General features: G+C 41.2%; 1 protein-coding gene across 1 annotated transcript; it reads right to left on the bottom strand.

Moving 5' to 3' along the window:
* Positions 1–9040: 9040 nt before the first annotated feature.
* On the bottom strand, positions 9041–18091 carry LOC128030036 (hyaluronan synthase 1-like). The gene is made up of 5 exons (XM_052617504.1): positions 13840–18091; positions 12876–13598; positions 12505–12730; positions 11915–12047; positions 9041–11076 (listed from the first exon to the last, which is right to left on the bottom strand). The coding sequence occupies exons 2-5, from the start codon at positions 13581–13583 to the stop codon at positions 10401–10403; spliced, it is 1743 nt and encodes a 580-aa protein (XP_052473464.1). The 5' UTR covers positions 13584–13598; positions 13840–18091; the 3' UTR covers positions 9041–10400.
* Between the last annotated feature and the right edge of the window lie 3915 nt (positions 18092–22006).

Raw genomic sequence — 22006 nt, 5'->3', positions numbered from 1 at the left:
CTCTGCCGACATTCACTGCCCTTATAAAGCTTGGAAGAGCCTGGACAATGTTTATGTATATAACTCCGATTGTATTCATCTGAAAGAACAAAGTCACAAGTAATTTTAAATTTTGGGGTGGACTGTCCCTTTAATTCTACAGTTTAAGACTCCACATGCACATGCACTCCACAGTTTAAGAACAACATTTTAATTTAAACGCAGGGCAGAGTTTCTGATGCAGATGCAGAGCATTGCACCCTTGGAGAGCATTTAGTCAAACAAGTCACTGAATCTGTCCGCACACTGAAAAATATTTCATATAACACCAAAAAAATTATCTTAAAAATGTTGTTTTTATTACAAAAGTACAAAATATTAAAAGTGCAAAAGCAGAGATTTCAGCCCTTGCTTTCTTCAGTGCTCATGGAGAGGAGGAAGAGCACATAATGCCAGCCATCATGCCAAACATTTTTCCAGATTTGAAGTATTTTTGCCCTGATTAAACAGATGGGTGTTTGATTGTGGAGGGTTTTCTTGATCAAAAAAAGGTAAAGGAGTTGCTTTCCTCTGACAGGTCATCTTGATTGAGGGGGTAGTCATCTGATTTAATTGATGAAGCGCATATTTATAATTATTATTATTAATATTATTACACTACTATTATTATTATTATTTTATAAAGCAGCACCCTACTTATTTATAGTACATATATAGGCTGATTTATACTTATGCATCTCATCTACACCGTAGCCTACTGTATGCACTCCCTTATCTCTGAGACACCACATGTTTTGGTTTAGGGGTTAGAAATTGCGCTTGCACTGCTCTAGGTTGCCCCTTCTCCGATTTTTTTCTTATGTGCTCTGTGGCTTTTAAATTTACTAAGTACGTCAATTCGCCAATTAAAGACCATCTGGAGGATGAGGAGACAGTCAGATGACAACACCCTCGATCAAGATGACCTGTCAGAGGAAAGCAACTCCTTTACCTCTTTTGATCAAGAAAACCCTCCACACTCTGTTTAATCAGGGCAAAAAAACTTCAAAGCTGACAAAAATGCAGGAGGCATGATGGCTGACATTATAGCCGCTTTTCCACTATCGGGCCGAACAGTTCTAAGAACTGTTAGGTAAAGTTGCGATTGTATTTCCACATTAGCCTGGTACAGTGTGGCACATTTACAAACCGTGTGCGTGCGTGCGTGTGCATGACGTCGCCACTCTATTGCCTGGCTACCAGTTTTGCCATAGCTGGCTAAGCAGAAGCATGCTATATGATCAAATAGCCAAGTAAACAACTACACTACGTTCAATATGAAAAAAGAAACAAATGACTGAGACAGTTTGTGGGGGACACATTTGTGCTTATTCTATTTATTTATTTATTTATTTTCACGTCAAGAGTGTTTCTGTTAAGTAAATATAAGATTAAAAATAGATACCCAAAAACATACCATTGTCTACATTACTTACATTACTTACTTACTCAATATTATTGTCCTTAAAAGGCAATTCTTTGTGTAGACAGCAGTACACATGCATGTAAAGTAGCAAGACAACACACATATAAAACACATACTTTTCTAATAAATCATTTAAAAGCCTAAATTGCAGCAGGTACAAAGGAATTTTTATATCTGTTTGATTTGCACAAAGGGAGTTTAAATATCCGGCTAGAAAGAAGCAGTTAAAATTCATCACACAATGGATGAGTGGCATCAGACATGACTAACTGGCCCTTCTCAGTCACCTCATATTCATAAATTTGTGTGGTAGTCCTTAAATCAATACATTATACTTGTGTTACCAAGGCAAGGACTGACACATTTTTATTACATTCCTAAGAGCTCTGTTATCAGCACTACAGTGGAAAATTAAACCATATCTGTGCTGACTTGCCAAGGATCAGCATGGAATGGAATGGTTAAGTAAAGAGAACCGTTTAGCCCGATAGTGGAAAAGCAGCTCGTGTGATCTTCCTCCTCTCCAAGGGTGCAGTGCTCCGAGTTCCCTTCTCCACTAATGTGCCACAAATGCAGTGTCATGATCTGCTAGTCCTGGCGAGAGGTATGCCTCAGACCCACAATGCCCTAAGTAATTGTGTAGACACACAGCTGCCATAGGTATTTTGGTGACTTAATCTGGTGATATCAGCATTGTTGATTAGAACACAACCATTGGTTGACAAGGATGCAGAAGGCATTCTTTTTGGTTGTGGGACATTAATCAGCTCATCATCTAATGCCCTTTTAAGGTCTAAGTTCTCAAACAGACCTGCATCAGAAACTCTTACCTGCGTGCCTACATTCACATAAATAAAATTGCAGTTTGCATCAACGGCTGCCAACATAAGGACAGAGAATCTGCATTTGTAATTTCTGAATGTACAGCTGCTTTGTGCTGGTGGCTGGATATAAATATGCTTTTCATCTAGGGAGCCCAAGCACAAACTGCCATTTTTTTTCTTGAAAGCATTTGGCAATCTTCAGCCCCTCTTCCTCAGTCCTATTTGTCTGCATAAAGAAAATAAATAAAAAAAGTTAAGTAATTGTTTCAGCCACTCGCAGACCTTGGATGTACATTACTGTATAACAAAACAAAAAAGTGTAATCACATTTTCTCACTGATTTCAGTAGGTCCTCCAAAGTAACAGAGACTCTGTCCTTACAATAGAGCACTTTTTATATTAAAATTCTAAATTCAGAATTTTTATTTTGTTCTTTAAATGTGCAGCGCAAGTGGGAACAGTCTTAAACTGTAAATTTAAAGGTACAGTTCACCTAAAAAAATGAAAATTACCCCTTGATTTATTCAACATCAAACCATCCTAGGTGTATATGACTTTCTTCTTACAGAGGAATACAAATCAGAGTTACATAAAAATGTCCTGGCTCTTCCAAGCTTTATGAGGATAGTGAATGGGGGTCATGATTTTGAGGTAAAATAAAGTGCATCCATCCATCATAAAAAGTGCTTTGCACAGCTCCAGTGGGTTAAAAGGATAGTTCACCCAAAAATGAAAATTAGTGATTAACTCACCCTCAACATATCTTAGGCACATCTGATATTCCTCTTTCAGACAAATCCAATTGGAGTTATATCAAAAATTATCCTGGCTCTTCAATCTGTATAATGGCAGTGAATGGTGCAGCTGTTTTTGAAGCAAAAAAAAAGTGCATCCATCTACCATAAAACTACTCATAGTCTTTGTTGATGATTCAGAATGCAGCGTCAAGACTGGTCTTCAATGAACCCAAAAGAGCCCATGTTACACCTCTCTTTATCTCCTTTCACTGGCTTTCGGTTGCAGCTCGCATCAAGTTCAAGACATTGATGCTTGCATATAGAAGAGCCACAGTTCACCCTATCTACAAATGAGCGACACTTCACAGAGAAGCTCAAAATCACTTTCCAGAACATTCTCGTTCAACATTCCTGTCTGGTGGAATGATCTTCCCACCCCTATCCGAAATGCTGAATCCCTGACAATTTTCAAGCGACAGCTGAAATCTCTTTCTAAACTACTTGGCTTCATAGTTAAAACAAAAACAAAAACAAAAAAACACTTTCTCTTTATTCCTTTGTCTAAAACATTGGTATTACAAGCACTTCCTGTGTCTGTTTGCCTCTTAGGATAAAAGCGTCTGCAAAATGACTAAATGTACATGTAGCCAACTATGGTAGAATCCCAAAAATCAAGTCAAAACAGGGAAAATCAAGAAAAATATTGGACAGGCAAATCTCGTGGTCTCACAAATCCAGCTGAAAGTGGTACCGATAACATAATATGCTGATTGTCGGTTGCTTTTAAATGAACTTTAATTTATAAAACAAAATGTATTTGGCCAAATTAACCTTCACTTACTTAATAACATAAACACAGGCTTTACTCCCTTCAAACCTTTACTGGATTGTCACTGTTTCGATCACTTCAACATCCCATCCAGGCGAACACACAAAAATTAAATGTGTGATGATAAAATGCATTTAAAACTATCTGATCCGTGGATTATCCGTAGAAGATACAACTATCATCATACACCGGTAAAGGCATTTCCATTTGATTTAGGACCAGTTTATTAAATAATAATTTAAATATTATTATATAGAAGTCAGCTTTTGAAAATGAGCAGGAGAATATGTGAGAGGCAGTAAATATGAGTTTATGAATGAGGCTGTACCACTAGGCTACATCAAGTTATATACCTCCTTTTATATGACTAAATATAGCCAGACGTGACTTAAGGCGTTGCTCTGTTTTCAGTCTTTACTCAGTGTTTTGCAGCGGTTGTCCCAACAACACATTACATCCAAACTGGGCGAGAAAAATACTTAATTGTACAGTATTGCAATTTTGTTTAGGACAATGTGTTTTTAGAGCTGCAATTTCTTTTACAGTGTCTGAATTTTATTGCAGGGCTTAAGATTTAAAGACCTAATGTTTTTTTGTTTCTTTGTTTCATAAATTTCCAATACATTTAAGTAAGCAGGTTTTTAGGAATTAACTTTGCTGATCACTTTCATCACCACTGGTCATCGCCAACTCAGTGTTGAGGTCATGACTGCTACATGGTGCCAAAGTAAAATGGACATAGGAAATTTTAATTCGAAGAAGCAACCTCTGTTTTGATTTTATTTACAGTTTTAAAAAAGTCATTGTCAGGCATGTTCTCAAATGCAAACTGTTAAATAATTGGTATGATGGAATCATTACTAAGTTTTGAATGTGAAAAAAGGTTTGGGATTAAGTACTCTCAAGAGTTTCCTTGAAAGAATTAACTATCCTAAGTGTCAGATGTGACATGGAAACTCATGACTCATGTCTTAAAAGATGTTTATGAGGACTGTTCTTTCCAAAGTTATAAAAAAAGACTGTCAAAATGTTTGATGACAATCAACATGTAATGACTGTGGAGACAAGAGTGTTTTTAAAGCACTGCTGGAATCCAGCAGAATGTGTCTGAAATTAGATTTCAACAGAGGGGCAAAAATTATTTATAGGAACTGCCAGTTCTGTGAAATCAAACCATCTTACTTATTGCAGGAAAAAAATATTAAGAGTTTAATATTTAATATTAAACAGATTTTATTTAAATTTTTAATATATTTTAAGTAAAAAAAAGAGAAAACTCCCATTTACTCACTATCATGTTGTTCCAAACCCACTATTTTGAACAATGTTTCAGCTGTTTTTGCCCATTCAGTGAAAGTGAAATCAGCTTCGAAATACTAAACTCCACATACAGACAAAAAACGATAGGGCTTTTCCTGTATTACAACTTTGTGTTCTGAATTAAGCAGAAACAACACAAACAACAAACTGTAAAACCTAAGTAGAGGACCACATTATCAATTGTTATTTGTTGTAGTTTTCAAGTGTACAAATATCATCATATATAATGGTAGCAGTTACAGTTTTGACATTTAAATTTATCAATGAATCTGAATCATTTGTGGTTGCTGTAGTGGTCTAGCTTCAGCGTGTGAGAAGTGAAACACAAATAACAGTAGGATGAATGCACTGTCTGAGGTCTACACAGCACCTCTTACTCACATCTGTTTCCTCTTTTAATCATTCCCAGATGTAAAGTCTGGGTCTGTAGACCCTCTGACGCAAGAAAGGGAAAAGAGAGAGCATGATCTGAATAATTACAAACATTTGTCGAGGGTGAAGCATAACATTTGCCATGGGCTGACTACCAGTAACAGAAAGAGATTTTCTCAAGCGTAATCACAATTGCGTGTTTGAGTCATTGTGAGTCATATATCAGTGCCAATCAGTATCTGACCAAATAAAGAAACCATTGGTTGGAAAATCTCTGGTTGACCGCAGTAGTGACCGTTTTATCAACCTCTCAGAGTTGAAAGAGTAAGAATGATACAGGGCAGGTCCATTACTGGAATTTCACTATCAAAAAAAATATTTTGGCAAATAGAAGAACTGCATTGCATTACTAAAGAGCTCAAGTTGGTTTTCTTAGTCATTTCCCACAGAATATGTGTTTTATGTGCTTAAAGGCGCGGTCTGTTGCTTGGAAAATCTTCGAAAATCCAGTCATTTTAATAAGAATCCATGCATCCAGGAGTTTCCAGTAAGGGCGATAACTTCCTGCAGATTCCATTTGAATTCAAGCTGGACACTTGAATTTTCTGTATTTATTAACAGAAAGCTTCTTGGTTTGAAAGTGACTTTTATGTGAACTGGGCTTCATACATCTTTACACTATTGACAATGGACCTTTTTTCTTAAGGACAAAATATCTCACCAAACAAATGTGTATTTAGTTTTTCACAAATAATTTTTCATGTTGACCGACAAATTGCTACTTGGTTTGAAAGTAACTTCTGTGAGCAGTGCTTTATGTATCACTACACTTATTAATATTTTTGTCAGCAAAATCTCACAAATGTGACCACACCTTTAAAACCTACAGGGCCCTTTTTTAACGATCTAAGCACATTGTAATATGCTCAGCTAACCTAGAGTTTCTCATGGTTATGTGTAGACTTTTTCATCTGCGATGGGAGTCCACTTCCACCGTTATAACTGCAGCCTATATTTCACCGGATGCTAACAGCAAGCTTGCCATGAACAAACTGCATGCGGCCATTAAACAATAGACTGCTCATCTGGAGGCTCCTTTTGTAGCGGGTGATTTTAATCACTCCAATTTACAGTGCTCCCCGTGTGAAGCCATCAGTGAGGACCATCAAAGTGTGGCCAACTGGAGCAGACTCTTCACTTCAGGACAGGTTTCAATACACGGACAGGAGTATGTTTGCATTTTAGGCTGCCTGTGGCTCTCAAACAGACATTAATAATAAAAATATTAATATGTTTTATATATATATAGTGCCTTTACTGAGCTCAAGGACGCTGAACATGATACACCAAAGCAACAAATATTGACAACAAGGAACAATTTCATTGGACATTTGGCAAATAATTCAGTTGCAAATAATGCAGTAGCATATAACACAGATTATGTAGTAAAAACTTAGAAATGGAAAACAAAATGGACAAATACACATGTAAATTAGTGATGGTGTTGATTAGACAAATAAGTTTAAGTTTTGACTTGAATTCGTCAAAAGATGTGATTGTTCTGAGTGCCAGGGGAAGTGAATTCCAAAGTTTGGGTGCAATAACCGAAATAGGCCACACCTGCTCCAGCACCATCACATTCAACACCGGCGTACCACAGGGCTGTGTGCTGAGCCCATTCCTTTACACCCTCTGCACACACGACTGCAAATCTGTGCATGGATCCAACTCCATCATTAAGTTTCAAATGACACCACTTGATTGGCCTCATCAGAGACAATGATGAGACTGCCTACAGGGAGGAGGCACAGCACCTGGCCGCATGGTGCGCTGACAAAAGCCTGCTCCTCAACACCAGTAAGACAAAGGAGCTCATTGTGGACTTCAGGAAGAAGAAACGAAGCATGCATGATCCATCCACATTAATGTTGTCCCATTGCTCAACTGTCTTAGGTCTTCTTTGTTGCATCTTCCTCTTTGCGAAGATGCAACAAATGTTTTCTATGGGTGAAAGATCTGGACTGCAGGCTGGCCATTTCAATACCCGGATCCTTCCTCTACGCAGCCATGATGTTGTAATTGATGCAGTATGTGGTCTGCCATTGTCAAGTTGGAAAATGCAAGGTCTTCCCTGAAAGAGACGACGTCTGGATGGGAGCATATGTTGTTCTAGAACTTGGATATACCTTTCAGCATTGATGGTGCCTTTCCAGATGTGTAAGCTGCCCATGCCACATGCACTCATGCAACCCCATACCATCAGAGATGCACATTTCTGAACTGAGCGCTGGTAACAACTTGGGTTGTCCTTGTCTCTTTAGTACAGGTGACATGGCATCCCAGTTTTCCAAAAAGAATTTCAAATTTTGATTAGTCTGACCACAAGACAGTTTTCCGCTTTGCCACTGTCGAATTTAAATGAGCCCGGTTCACGACACTGTTTTCTGGAAGTATTCCTGAGCCTATGTTGTGATTTCCATTACAGTTGTATTCCTGTATGTGATGCAGTGCCGTCTAAGGGCACGAAGATCCTAATGCAAAGAGATTGTGTTTATGTTTATGCACTGTAGATGATGATAACTTCAAACTCCTTTATGATATTGCTCCACTATTTTACACCGGAGCATTGGGGGAATTGGTGATCCTCTGCCCATCTTGACTTCTGAGAGACACTGCCACTCTGAGAGGCTCTTTTTATACCCAATCATGTTGCCAATTGACCTTATAAGTTGCAAATTGGTCCTCCAACTGTTCTTTATATGTATATTTAATTTTTCTGGCCTCTTTTTGATACCTGTCCCAGATTTTTTGGCATGTGTAGCTCTCATGAAATCCAAAATGAGCCAATATTTGGCATGACATTTCAAAATGTCTCACTTTCAACATTTGATATGTTATCTATATTCTATTGTGAATAAAATATAAGTTCATGAGATTTGTAAATGATTCCATTCCTTTTTTGTACAGTGTCCCAACTTTTTTGGAACCAGGTTTGTAATCTAGTATAGTTTGACCTGCTGAGACTGGCATTCAACATTTTCTCAAGCACTTTCTTTCATTCCTTATGATACAAGCCTTAGTACCACCTTGCTTTTCTCATTCTTATTTTCATAAATAAGAATACTACAGTCTAAACAGTCTAAACATGTTACAACACTTTAACTTTTCTCATGAAATGTTTTACATGAAGCAATTCCCCCCACCCACCCCCAAACGACACCCACCCTGCTCTGATTCAGCCTGTGTTAAATCATTTTAAATCATTTACTTTGGATTGAACATGCATACATTATCCCACAGGTTTTTTATGGCCAACCATAACTTATTTGTGGGCTGTTATCCTACAGTGTTATTGATTTTGCTGTAAATGACACCTAAACTGATTTATATCACAATATTTACTTCTATGTTGTTTACATATTATTTTAATCAGATAATAATTCATGGTGAAATAGTTTTGTCAAATACCTGTTTGAAATAAATTTAGAACATTTTCCTTTAAAAACAATGTATTATTGAAATAACACACATTTGTAACTTCACATTTACACAATATTTGAAATGACGACATAAAATACCCTGTCAAGTTACATTAGAAAGCATTAAAATGTATTTTAAATCAATACACATCACAAAACACATTTAGAAATACCTGCACAGTTTTCTCATGAAATATTTGCCATATTTGTGTTAGTAGTCATTTTGATGATGACAGATGCTAAAATATCATCAACATCACATGATCAGTGCTGTAACTATTTATGTTCTACAAATAATGTGTTGTAACAGTATGTCTTATGGCGCTTTTCCACAGCGTGGTAAGACGTTTCCACTGCAGTTTAGTACTACATTAGATTTGGTGGGATTGTTCACGTCGTTATAGTTGTGCCGCCTACTACTGCCACCAATCGTGAAAAACTTTGTAATTTCCACGTCCCCCATCAAGCTCTCTCTGGATCCAGTCCTCTGCTATCAGAGAGAGGAATGTCTGTACTTCCTCAAGAGTCAACGAAACTGCCATTTTTGGGTTGTTAAAAAAGGAGCGCTCATTCAAAATAGTTGCTTTAGCTCCTTCGCTGGCTGTTCTGATTTCAATCTAGCACTTATTTTATGTTTGTATCGCAAGCATAGACTGTATCATAGACATATACACCAGTGTACATGTCTATGAGACTCTATAATAGGGCTATTCAAATCTTGCCCTGGAGGGCCAATGCGGTGCAGAGTTTGGCTCCAACCCTAGTCAAACACACCTGAGCATGCTAATCAATGTTTTTGGGATCATTAGAAAATCACAGGCAGGTGACTTTGATCAGGGTTGGATCCAAACTCTGCACCGCATTGGCCCTTCAGGGCAGGATTTGAATAGCCATGCTCTATAAAAACAGGTCGCAAGTTCAGTGATGCAGGTAGTGACGATTCTCTCCTGCAAATCCATGATCAGTAGTGTTTACACATCATGTTTTGGTAACGGTTCATTTGGAACCCCAACCAAGGTGGTACTAAAAAAAGTACCAGGTACTGTAACCAGTGGAAATTCTCTCACTAATAATAACATATTTGTATTATTTGGGTTCAATGCTATGTTTGTTGAATTAAAAAACCTACAGCATCAATTTTGACTCTGTATGCATGCTTTCTGCACATTTCATGTAGTCATTATATTTGATAAAGACTGGTTGTTTCAAGTCATTCCCAATCTCTGAATACTTAGTGGACATCGTAAATTGCATACATTATGTGCAATATTAAAATAAATCATAAATACAATTGCAAGTTTAAAAACAGTCCATAAATAAAATTGCATGTAAACCATTTAGAAAAGAAAAAACAAGTGTTCTTTAATAAATAAAAAATGTGCCCAAATAATTGTCTTATACATTCACAGTATAACTCTGTGAGCGTTTTCGGAATAATCTCCGAAACCACATCCAATAGAGGCAGATCATTACCAGCCAGTAGCACACATAAGCTGTAGCTCCAAATATCAAAAACTTGATCTCCTCTTTCTTTCCATCTGTTGTCCAGTCCATTTTGCTTTCCCTGTAGATTGTGTACACCAGGCCTCCCAACAAAATGGCAGCCCACACTGATAGAGGTACCAGGGGGATATAATTCCCCACCATTTTACGACGGCCCGATGTCCCCCAGCTGCTTTTGTTCATGGTGATAATGGCAAAGTATTTTGCAGGCAGGAGGCTAGTCATATAGAGGGCAGAGTATAAGGACATGAAGAGCATCACTGCTTTCTGTCGTAGGATGCAGGCATATGTTGCCTTTACCAGTCCAATCAACTGGATGCAGCACAAGACCCACAAAATGTCCCACAGAGTGCCTGTCCAGAAGAGCTTGATAATGGTGGCAGTGACAAAAAAAGGAAAGATGCCTGACACAATGGATTCATAGGTCATCCACAGGTGATGCTTGTGCCACCACATAGCATTATAGAGCCATTCACGAAAGTAGGATTTGGTCCAACGCGTCTGCTGATTGAGCCAGCGCAGAGACTGGGCAGGAGTCTCCGTGTAGCACTTTGAACGGGCAGTGTACCTTAAAGAAACAGAAACTCTGTCAAAACATGCCTGTTTATTAGAATTGATAAGTATTTGACAGAAAAAGGATCTCATGATTTATATGGTACCAATGCAGTCTAATGGTGTCAGACTATTTTCCACCATTTGACCAATTGGTTCTTGCTGTCATTCCCATTAAAGATCACATCATTTTTACAACTTTCAAAACTGTTCAACAAAGTTATTGTCTATTACAATTATTGATTTATTTTTCAGAAAGACGTTTTGTTAGCTGAACAATTGGTAAGTTAAACCACAGTCATGGCCTCTTTTTCATTCCTGTCAAAAAGTAAATATGGAGCTGATCATTATGTTTTGGGGTAATTTGTACAAACTTATTCATACATTTATGTACAATCTGTTTATGCCCTACTGATGGATAGGTATGGGGTGTGCCTTCGTGCTTATTTTTTTCTCTCTTAAAATGTTTCCATATAAATCCCATCGTACAAATCCGTGAAATTGCCACCTCATAAAATAGTTATGTTCTCCTATACTGACATAGAGATTGTGTTAATCACATCATGAAAGGTAGACTTCACAGACTAGCTACAAAGCACATTTATTGAAAAAGTATCAATGTGAATCTGTTTGAACTTTCTTATCTGTTCTGTTTGCCATAATAATATCTTGATATTATCATGTTGACCCTCACATCACTACAGACAGTCCTGTTTTACTGAGCTGGGAACGGTTTGTAATGGTAGTGTGCCAAACAGTGCTCAAGTTGAACATTTCTGCCAAAAGATGGACAGCTACTCATTGTGTATTTAGCTTGTAAATAGCCAATTGTGAATCATACTGTCACTACTTACTTTGTAGCATAGCCCATGCTTAGCATTCGATTAGTGAGATGACGATCATCACCGAAAGTACAGTGGGTGCCAAGAAATTTCTGGTTGTACCAGGATTCCAGAAACTGCTGCAGCAGGTCATTCCTATAAAGACCTGAAGGAAAGATCATGATACTCAGTTATTCCTACAGACGAAATGTTAAAACTCAAATCAGAGCCTGCTAGGGTAGATCAGATGAGAACCGAGCAATTCCAACATTTTTATCAGTGTTTCTCAACAACAGTGCTCTGAGTGAACCAAGATTTGAATTAATTAAAAAAAAAAAATTATTTATTTTTTTACATATTAGAATGGAGCCAAATGTTTTAGTTTGCTTCATCAATGCCTAAATACCATTTGGCTGTTGATTAATATAATCCAATAGCCTGTAGTGACATCCTTTGTAAAGTAATTTTATTTCCGAGGTAGTTCAAGTTATTGGATTAAATGTGTTTTGATTAAAAAAGTTGCACGGATGACTCAGTCAGCATTAAGACCAGAAATATGCATTTAGTACATAGGCTCAGATTTGATTTAATGCAGACTTTAGGTTGTTTAATTTCTGTATTACCTAAGGGGCCGCTGATACAGGAGACGCAGTCGAAGAAGGACTGGCAGGACCTCTCAATGTTAAATGCCATCCAGTAGCGCAGGCTGCTCATGAAGCTGATATAGGAGTCTTTGAGGTTAAGGATCATCACATCGCCTCCCACGGCGCCGTATTTCTGGTTGCTCTCCAGCACCTTGCAGAGCTCAGCTGTGGCCAGGGGATCTAATTTTGTGTCCGAATCACATACCTGATTAAACAGCAGAATAAAAAAAGAAATTTGATTATTCCCTGTATTAAGTTTTTTTTTACATACACACATTGCTTTTTTCTCTAACATTCAATGCTCAAATTTGTACTTAAATTAAACTTGTGTACTTGTCAGTATTACTCACCTGTATATAATCTACAGAGGATCCTAGTGCCTTGAATGCTGTATACATCACTTCCCTCTTTCCTCCCCATTTCTGCATGATGCACACACACTTCTTGGTCCTGATGAGTTCTTCAACCTCTAAGCGCTGAGTGTCTTCAAACATAACTCCGTCGACTGCTTCTGGAGCATAAGTTTCTGCTTCGGGAGCATCAGCTTCAGCTGCATCCTTTTCTTTGCTAGTGGGGTTCCAAGAGTGATAGTTGTTTTGCCATATATAACAGCCAGGATCCTGGTCTGCAAAGACCTCACGGAACATCTCCATCATGTAGCGGTCATCATCTGAGTTCCCATCCACCACCATGATGATGCGTAGCAGCTCAGATGGGTACTGCAGCGCCCGTACTGACTGAAGGCACTCACGAAGATAAGCAGGGTCCTCCTGATAGGCTGATATAGTAAAGCCGATGGTTTTTGTGTAAGAGCATGGTTTGCGTCTGGCATTCATGCGTCTATGCTCCACAAAGGCAAAGAAGCTCTGAATTAGGACATGGAGGCTGAGCAGCACTCCATAGAAACCTAATGAAATGATGTTGTATGGAGATGTGGCTATCTGGAAACCTTCGATGTATGCCCATAACATCACCCCAAGTACCAGAAGAGCAAAGAGAAATGTGAGAATGGCCCGGACCAGAGAGCCAAATCTCCTTAATACTGGCTTGATATCCATTTTATAATGAAAATGCTAGAAGCAATGGGGGGGGGGGGGGGGGGGTATTTAGAAAAAAAGAATAATTAATTTGTAATAATCATCATCTCAGTGATGTAATGCTTTAGTCCAAATATTAACCAATATTGTAAATGAAATTAATGTACATATTATGTATTATATATGATTATACAAAAATACAAGCAAAACATTTGAAATAAACATATAAACATATACATATAAATAGATTTAAATTAATCTGATGAAATTAACATACCTATTCAATCGAACCAATCTTTACGCAGGTTCATTCACTCCTTCTTTGACCTGCTCTCCTCCTGAACTAACTGGACAGTCAACTCCTAAAATCTCATAGTCTGGCTCAGGGAACATTCCTTCTGTAGATGTGTAATGAGCTCCAAATGTGCCTGAGCTCAGATGACGCCCCACTCACAGGACTTCCATCCGTGACTCACACACTCGACGTCAAAACTCAGAACTCCTCTTTCTGAAATTCTGAGGTACTGGGTGTCCTCCAAAAAGGTTAAGAGATTGTAAACAAAAACTGTTTAACATGAAACAGTACACATGTTAATGCTATAAAAGTGTGCACATTGAGAGAATTAAACAGCAGATGTTTCTATTACCAACTTCTTTAAATTGCGCAAATGCTGCTGTGACGAGTGGGGTGGGGGCGAGAGCCGTGGGAATGGAGCGAGGCCGGTGGAGTAATTGGGAAATGAGCGACACCTGCGAGACTCACCGGTCTCGAGTCCCACGGAGGAGATCAGAAGGATACAAAAGAGGAGCGACGACAATGAAGGACGAGAGAGGACCAGGCCTGGGCTTTATTTTGTGTTTGGTCTTTGTTTGTGCGCGACAGTCGTCTGCGAGAGGCTGTCACACTGTTTTGTGTTTATTTTATCCTTAAAGTTTCATTTAAATGTCTGTCGGTTCCCGCCTCCTTCTCCCCATGATTGTGAAGTTTTATACCGTTACACTGGTGCTGAAACCCGTGAAGGAAGGAGGGACGCGCTGCCGAAGATCCCTTGCCGCTGGGTTGAATCCACGGTGCCATCGAGCAGGGCGTAGCAGTCTGGCGCCAGGGATGCTTGAGGCGGTGGGCTGGAGTGAGCTGCCGGGGACGGACCAACAAAGGAGTCGGCACTGTTCGCCGGGGGCCAGAGCCTGCTGTCATCCTCCAAAATGGGGAGTAGCAGGGAACGGGGGACTCCTGCTGGCTGCCCGAACATGGAGGATACGTTGCCGTCCACTGGGCGGTGGAGGTGTCTTTCCGTCCAACGAGGGCAATCCAGTGCCACCGCCAGGCACCCGGGGCGGAGTTCACACAGCTACTGGAGGGCCGAGCGGCACTGTGTCGGGGAACCAACAGTTTTTTTTTTTTCTACTCTCTCCTCTCTCTCATCTCTGTCGCTCCTCATCCTTCCATCTCCTGTTCTCTCACCTCGTCTGTCTGTCATTCAACCCAGCGGCAAGGGATCTTCGGCAGCGCGTCCCTCCTTCCTTCACGGGGGTGGGAGTAGAGCGCAGTCTTGGGAGTACGGGGCGGGGCCGAGAGCCGTGGGAATGGAGCGAGGACGGTGGAGTGATTGGGAAATGAGCAACACCTGCTCGAACTCACTGGTCTCGCATCCCACACAGGCGATCGTAAGGATATAAAAGAGGAGAGATGCAACTGAAGGATGAGAGAGGACCAGGCCTGGACTTGTGTTTGGTTTTTGTTTGTGCGCGTCAGTTGTCCACGAGGGGCTATCGCGCTCTTTTGTGTTTATTTTATCATTGAAGTTTCATTTAAATGTCTGCCGGTTCCCGCCTCCTTCTTACAGCTGCTAATACACATACATTTGTTAATAAAATTAATAAAACAAAAACATCTATGTTTTCATGTTAGTGAATGAAAGGAAACAATCCACTCGCATGCCTCTGTCCAATGATGGTGCATCTCGGGCCAATGACATCACTTCCAGGGAGGCATTACCAGGCCTGTTGTACATGCCCCCTTCCCTTGACTCCACCTCCATGTCAACACAGTGCCAGAAAGGGAGACACAGAGAAACGTGAAGCACAAAAAGAAAAACAGTACTGCAAGTTTAAACTAGACTGAAACGCAAATTAAAAGCAGTAATGCAAATACTAAATACTCTCTTTTTTTTTTTTTTTGCAAAACATTTTTTTTCTATCAATAATTATTTTTATTTTTTTTGCAATTCTTTATTTTTGTTTGCAAAAAGCACATTTATAGTTTCTCAATACTTTCATTTTTGTTTGCAAAACTTAATTTTCTTCTGCAATATTTCAATACTTTTGCAAGCATTTGTGGCCTTGTTTTGACTCCATATAGCTGCTTCTGAAATTAGTTTTTATTAAGGTATTGTTTTCCTGTAACACCATGTTATACCAGCAGAGGACAGCACCGCATTATCGACCAGTGACTCGGTCGCCCCTCTCGTTCTAAATGCGTCTGTACAGGTACATCTACATAAATTAGAATGTCGTGGAAAAGTTCATTTATTTCAGTAATTCAACTCAAATTATGAAACTTGTGTATTAAATAAATGTAGTGCACACATAAGTAGTTTAAGTCTTTGGTTCTTTTAATTGTGATTATTTTGGTTCGCATAAAACAAAAACACACCAATCTCAACAAGTTAGAATACTTCATAAGACCAATAATAATAATAATAATAAAAACACTTTTAGTGAATTGTTGTCCTGCTGGAAAGTATGATCATTTACTGTGCATGTACTCAACATTTGGTAGGGACTCCTTTTGCTTTAATTACTGCCTCAAATTCGGCGTGGCATGGAGGTGATAAGTTTGAGGTGAAGATAAGTTCAGGTCTGGTGAGTTTGCTGTCCAGTCAAGCACACCAACACCATGGTCATTTAACCAACATTTGGTGCTTTTGGCAGTGTGGGCAGGTGCCAGATCCTGCTGGAAAATGAAATCAGTATCTTGAAAAAGCTGGTCAGCAGAATGAAGCATGAAGTGCTCCAAGATTTCTTTGTAAACGGTTGCAATGACTTTGGTTTTCAACAAACAATATGGACCAACACCAGCAGATGACATTGCACTCCAAATTATCCCAGACTATGTTAAACTTCATTCCTTATGAAGATCACTCAAATTCTTTTAATCGATTTTGCTTGACAATCCTCATAAGGCTGCGGTTCTCTCGGTTGGTTGTGCATCTTTTTCTTCCACACTTTTTCCTTCCACTCAACTGTCTGTTAACATGCTTGGATACAGCACTCTGTGAACAGCCAGCTTCTTTGGCAATGAATGTTTGTGGCTTACCCTCCTTGTGGAGGGTGTCAATGATCGTCTTCTGGACAACTGTCAGATCAGAAGTCTTCCCCATGATTGTGTAGCCTAGTGAACCAAACTAAGAGACCATTTTGAAGGTTCAGGAAACCTCTGCAGGTGTTTTGAATTGATTAGCTGATTGTCATGTCACCATATTCTTATTTGTCTAGATGAATTGGTGGGTTTTTGTTAAATGTGAGCCAAAATCATCACAGTTAAAAGAACCAAAGACAACTACTTCAGTCTGTGTGCATTGAATTTATTTAATACACAAGTTTCAATCTGAGTTGAATTACTGAAATAAATGTAATAAATAAATTTCCATGACATTCTAATTTATTGAGATGCACCTGTATGTGTAAGTGAACACAATTTTTACATACAAAACAATATAAAATAAATGGAACAATGTTATCTGGCTATTAAAAGGTTGGTTCATCCAAAAATTAAAGTGATGTTATTAATAACTCACCCTCATGTCGTTCCAAACCAGTAAGACCTCCATTTATCTTCGGAACATAGTTTTGTTACGATCGGAGACCCAGGGAAACACAGGAGAAAAAAGATCCAATCGCAGTGTGGGTTTTAATGGGTTTTAATTCCAAATCAGAAATCAACAAGCAGGGGTCAAAACCATAAATCCAAACAGTACACTGGCTGAACTGCTGTGAAGAGAGAACTGAAGATGAACACGGAGCCGAGCCAGATAATGAGTTCTCTCTTCACAGCAGTTCAGTCATTGTACTGTTTGAGTAAATGAATTACTCCAGAATATTGGTTTGTTTGAACTCAGAGGGAGTGTCAGCCACATTAAAAAAGTTAACAGCTTAAGTCATTTGTGTGTAAATGCTTATTGGAGATGCAAACCGTTTAAAACGATTCAGTTCGATTTGGTGAACTGGTTCAAAAAGATCCGTTTACATCGAATGATTCATTCGCGAACCGGATATGACAAACTGCTTTGTTTTGAACTCTCTCACAACAGACACGGAAGAGAAGACAATGATGAATAAAGTCATAGTTTTTGATATTTTTAGACCAAAATGTATTTTCGATGCTTCAAAAAATTCTAACTGACCCTCTGATGTCACATGGACTACTTTGATGATGTTTTTCATACCTTTCTGGACATGGACAGTATACCATACACACAGCTTCAATGGAGGGACTGAGAGCTCTCGGACTAAATCTAAAATATATCAAACTGTGTTCAGAAGATAAATGGAGGTCTTACTGGTTTGGAACGACATGAGGGTTATTAATGACATAATTTTCACTTTTGGGTGAACTAACGCTTTAAGCTAGGTCTACTATTAAACTTAAGTTAGTAAAGAAAAAAAATGTAATACATATTTCTCTATCAAATTACATGTCGTTTTGAAACACCTTCGGTTTACATAGCACAGCTGATTCAGTGTAATATCTAAATATATGGGGATTACATTTATATTATTTTTGTTTTGATTCTATATATATATATATATATATATATATATATATACACACACACACAGTATAAATAAAGCATTAACAGCAGTACAAACTGATGGAAATATCTATGAACTTTTAAAATATTCAGCTAAGCTAGTTGTTTTTATTGTTGGATTTTATTAAATTTTAATATTAGGAATGTTAGTGAGAAGAAGATAAATAAAAAACTTTTACATATCAGTCTGCATTAGTGATGGACATCGGTTATGATCATCTTTATTATGTCTTCTGAATAAAACAGCTCCCTCCTCAGTGTAATGAGAAATGGTGTTTTAATTTGTGTACTACTGTTTTATTAGTGAGTTATATCTGTGAGGATCACTTCTACTGCTGGAATCAGGATTTATAAGGCAACAAGAGGATGCGCTGAGGACTCCCTCTTTAAGGCCTTAAAGGGGTCATATGATGTTGCTAAAAAGAACATTATTTTGTGTATTTGGTGTAATGAAATGTGTTTATGTGGTTTAAGGCAAAAAAAAAAAGACATTATTTTTCACATACTGTACATTATTGCTTCTCCTCTTTGCCCTGCCTTCTGACACACATCGCTTTTACAAAGCTCATCGGTCTGAAAAGCGAGGACTTCTCTGATTGGCAAGCTATTCAGTGTGCTGTAAATTGGAAGAAATACCTCAAGTGTGTCGGAAATGTTATGCCCCTCAACATACTGTGATTATGTGTGTCCCGGCACGACAAGACAAAAACAAGAAAAATCATTTGTTGCATCTATTAGGGACATAAATACTGATTATAAGGGCATGGACAAGTCTTAAATTTTATAAAGAATCTCCTTGGATTTGAGACTTTAGTCTTTGCAACTTTATAGTTCCCTTTCAGTTGGTCACGTTCGACGTTACGAATGGGGATCTCGCCCGAGAGCCCAATCACCTTTGAGTGGTACAAAACGAGCCAATGGTACACAAAGTACCTTGGTCTGCGGAATTTGCATCGCGAGCTCCACCCCGCAGAGGTGTATATAAGGAGCAACGCGAGCAACTCGCATTCAAGCTTTCGCTTCGGAGCCGAGCACATCGCTTGCTGCAATCACCGGAGTGTTTACAAGCAAGAGCTGGTGTTGGTGTGACGGTGCAATTCAGCGGTTCGTCTGGGTTTCCTGCGACAGCTCCCGCGTTCCCCTGAGCGCTTCAACACCTCTAAAAGAGACACATTTCTCTCACAAAAGAGATACGGGCCGATTTGCGTCTTTTTAAAGATGTAATTTTGCCCGTGTGTTTCTGGGTGCGGTCGATATATCGCTCCTCGTGACAGTCACGATCGTTGTGTCACGTGTCTGGGCTTCCAGCACGCTGAGACTGCATTCGTGGATGGCTCATGTTCTCATTGCGGGGACACAACCATCTCGGCGTTGAGATCGAGATTTCCTTAAAAGGTATAGAGTCCCCTCTGCCACACCCCATTCTAGCTCTTCTTCTCGTAAGAGAGCTACTTCGGCTGGTGGCCAGGGTGATCTGAGGGTTACCGTGTGGGCTTCCCCGACGAGCGAACCTCCTCGGGCCACACCCCCCTCAAATACGCCGCAGCCGGTCGAGTTCCCGGATGAGTTTGCTGCACCCTCTCAGGCTCCTGACATCTCATTCGGGGCTCGCGAAGAGGACCATATGTCGATCACCGCATCACAAGGCGGGCTTGAGTCCTCGGGAGATGAGGGTTCGGCTGCGTTGCCTCCCTCGGGAGTGCCAGCGTTGTCCGAGTCCGATCCCGAGCTGACGGCCGTGCTTTCCCGGGCAGCGGAGAGCATCGGGCTTGAGTGGAATCCTCCACCCTGTCCCGAGCGCTCGAGGCTGGATGATTGGTTCCTGGGGGCTGCTCATGCGGATCGTCAGCACCCCCCTTTGTTTCCTTTCTTCCCGGAAGTGGACCAGGAAGTAACTAGTTCATTGAAGGCACCTTTAACTGCCCAAAACCGTTCTGGTTCTTCCTCCGCCTTCACTGCCCTCGATGGCGGGGCGGCCAAGGGGTATGCTGGGATTCCCCCGTTCTGTTGCGATGCAACTGTGTCCACAGAGAGCCTCCGCTTGGCGTGGTGGTCCCTAGCTGCCCTCCAAGGCCTGTAAGTTCTCATCCATGCTTGTGGCCAAGGCTTACAGAGCTGCGGGCCAGGCCGCTTCTGCCCTGCATGCCATGGCCTCACTTCAGGTCTATCAGGCCAAGCTGCTCCGGCAGCTGCACGAGGGCGGTGCTGACCCGGGGGTTTTGCAGGAGGCGCGCACTGCTACCGACCTCGCTCTCCGGGCGACGAAGGTCACTGCGCGCTCCTTGGGTCAGGTGATGTCCACTTTGGTCGTCCACCTATGGCTGAACCTGGCAGACATGAGGGAGTCTGATCGGGCTCAGCTCCTCAACTCCCCGGTCTCCCAGGATGGCCTCTTCGGTGGTAGAGAGCTTTGCCCAGCAGTTCTCTGCTGCCCAGAAGCAGTCTGAGGCCATTAGACACATCCTGCCCCGGCAGCCCACTGCTGCTTCCAACCCGCCGCCGGCGCAACCTCAGCCTGCTCGTCACCGAGGGCGCCCCCCTGCGGCCTCCTCCACTCCCGCTCGGCCACAGCAGCAGCCTTCACCCCGGCCGCAGCGAGGAGATGGCCGCAGAAGGGCGGCGCAACCCGTCTCTGCCCCTAAACCTGCCAAACGCCAGGCCAAGCGGCGTTCCTGAGACGGGCGACCTGGAGTTGGAGACGTCAGCTCATCAGGAGATGGTATCAGGACCACTCCTTCCCCCAGAGGAGGGCCGGGGGAGAATCCTTTGTTCTCGTTTTCTTTTTGTTTCTCTTTTCTTCACTAAAAGAGCTGTTTCCTCTACCTCCGGGTCCCAAGAGGCCACGAACGACAGCTGGCGACGTGCTTCCTCGCCGCTCTCGTTCTCCTCTCCCCTTGCCAGTTTCCACACAACGACGGCTCAAGAACGTTTCGCCTTCTCATGCCCTTTTTGCCACTTGGAGTCAGACGAGTGCCCGCACTCCACCCCCGCTAAGGGACGCTATGCCTCCCATGCCGGGGCTGTCTGCTCCACCACGCTGCCCCACTGTGGGTATGCCTGTAGTCCCCTTGACCCCGCCGGTTTGGTTCCTGGGAGCCTGGCTAGAGCTCCCCAGGCCTTCCCGCTGGCTCATCCAGACACTCAGGCTCGGCTACGCGATTCAGTTCGCCCGGCGTCCCCCCAGGTTTCGGGGTGTCCACGCGACGATGGTGGGCAAAGATGCCCCTGTCATGCGCGCGGAGGTCGCGACCCTGCTGGCAAAGGGCGCGATAGAGCCGGTCCCTCCAGCCGACATGAAGTCCGGCTTTTACAGCCCTTACTTCAAAGTACCCAAGAAGACAGGTGGGTTACGGCCAATCCTGGACCTGCGTGCCTTGAACCGAGCTCTGCACAGACTCCCGTTCAAGATGTTAACGCCCAAGCGCATTTTCGAATGCATTCGTCCGATGGATTGGTTTGCAGCGATCGACCTGAAGGACGCGTACTTTCATGTGTCCATTCTTCCTCGACACAGACCGTTTCTTCGGTTTGCTTTCGAGGGGCAGGCATATCAGTACAAGGTTCTCCCATTCGGGTTGGCCCTGTCTCCCCGCGTCTTTACGAAGGTCGCGGAGGGAGCCCTGGCTCCTC

The sequence above is a fragment of the Carassius gibelio genome, chromosome A16 (genome assembly GCF_023724105.1).
Source record: "Carassius gibelio isolate Cgi1373 ecotype wild population from Czech Republic chromosome A16, carGib1.2-hapl.c, whole genome shotgun sequence".
Classification (NCBI taxonomy): Eukaryota; Metazoa; Chordata; class Actinopteri; order Cypriniformes; family Cyprinidae; genus Carassius; species Carassius gibelio.
This window is presented reverse-complemented; position numbering and strand designations above follow the sequence as displayed.

Coding starts and splice junctions, on each gene's coding strand:
- LOC128030036 (XM_052617504.1), bottom strand. CDS start 13,583: ATGGATATCAAGCCAGTATTAAGGAGATTTGGCTCTCTGGTCCGGGCC. Junction 12,731..12,875: donor CCTCTGTAGATTATATACAG/GTGAGTAATACT, acceptor CTGTTTAATCAG/GTATGTGATTCGGACACAAA. Junction 11,077..11,914: donor AGCATGGGCTATGCTACAAA/GTAAGTAGTGAC, acceptor TGTTTCTTTAAG/GTACACTGCCCGTTCAAAGT.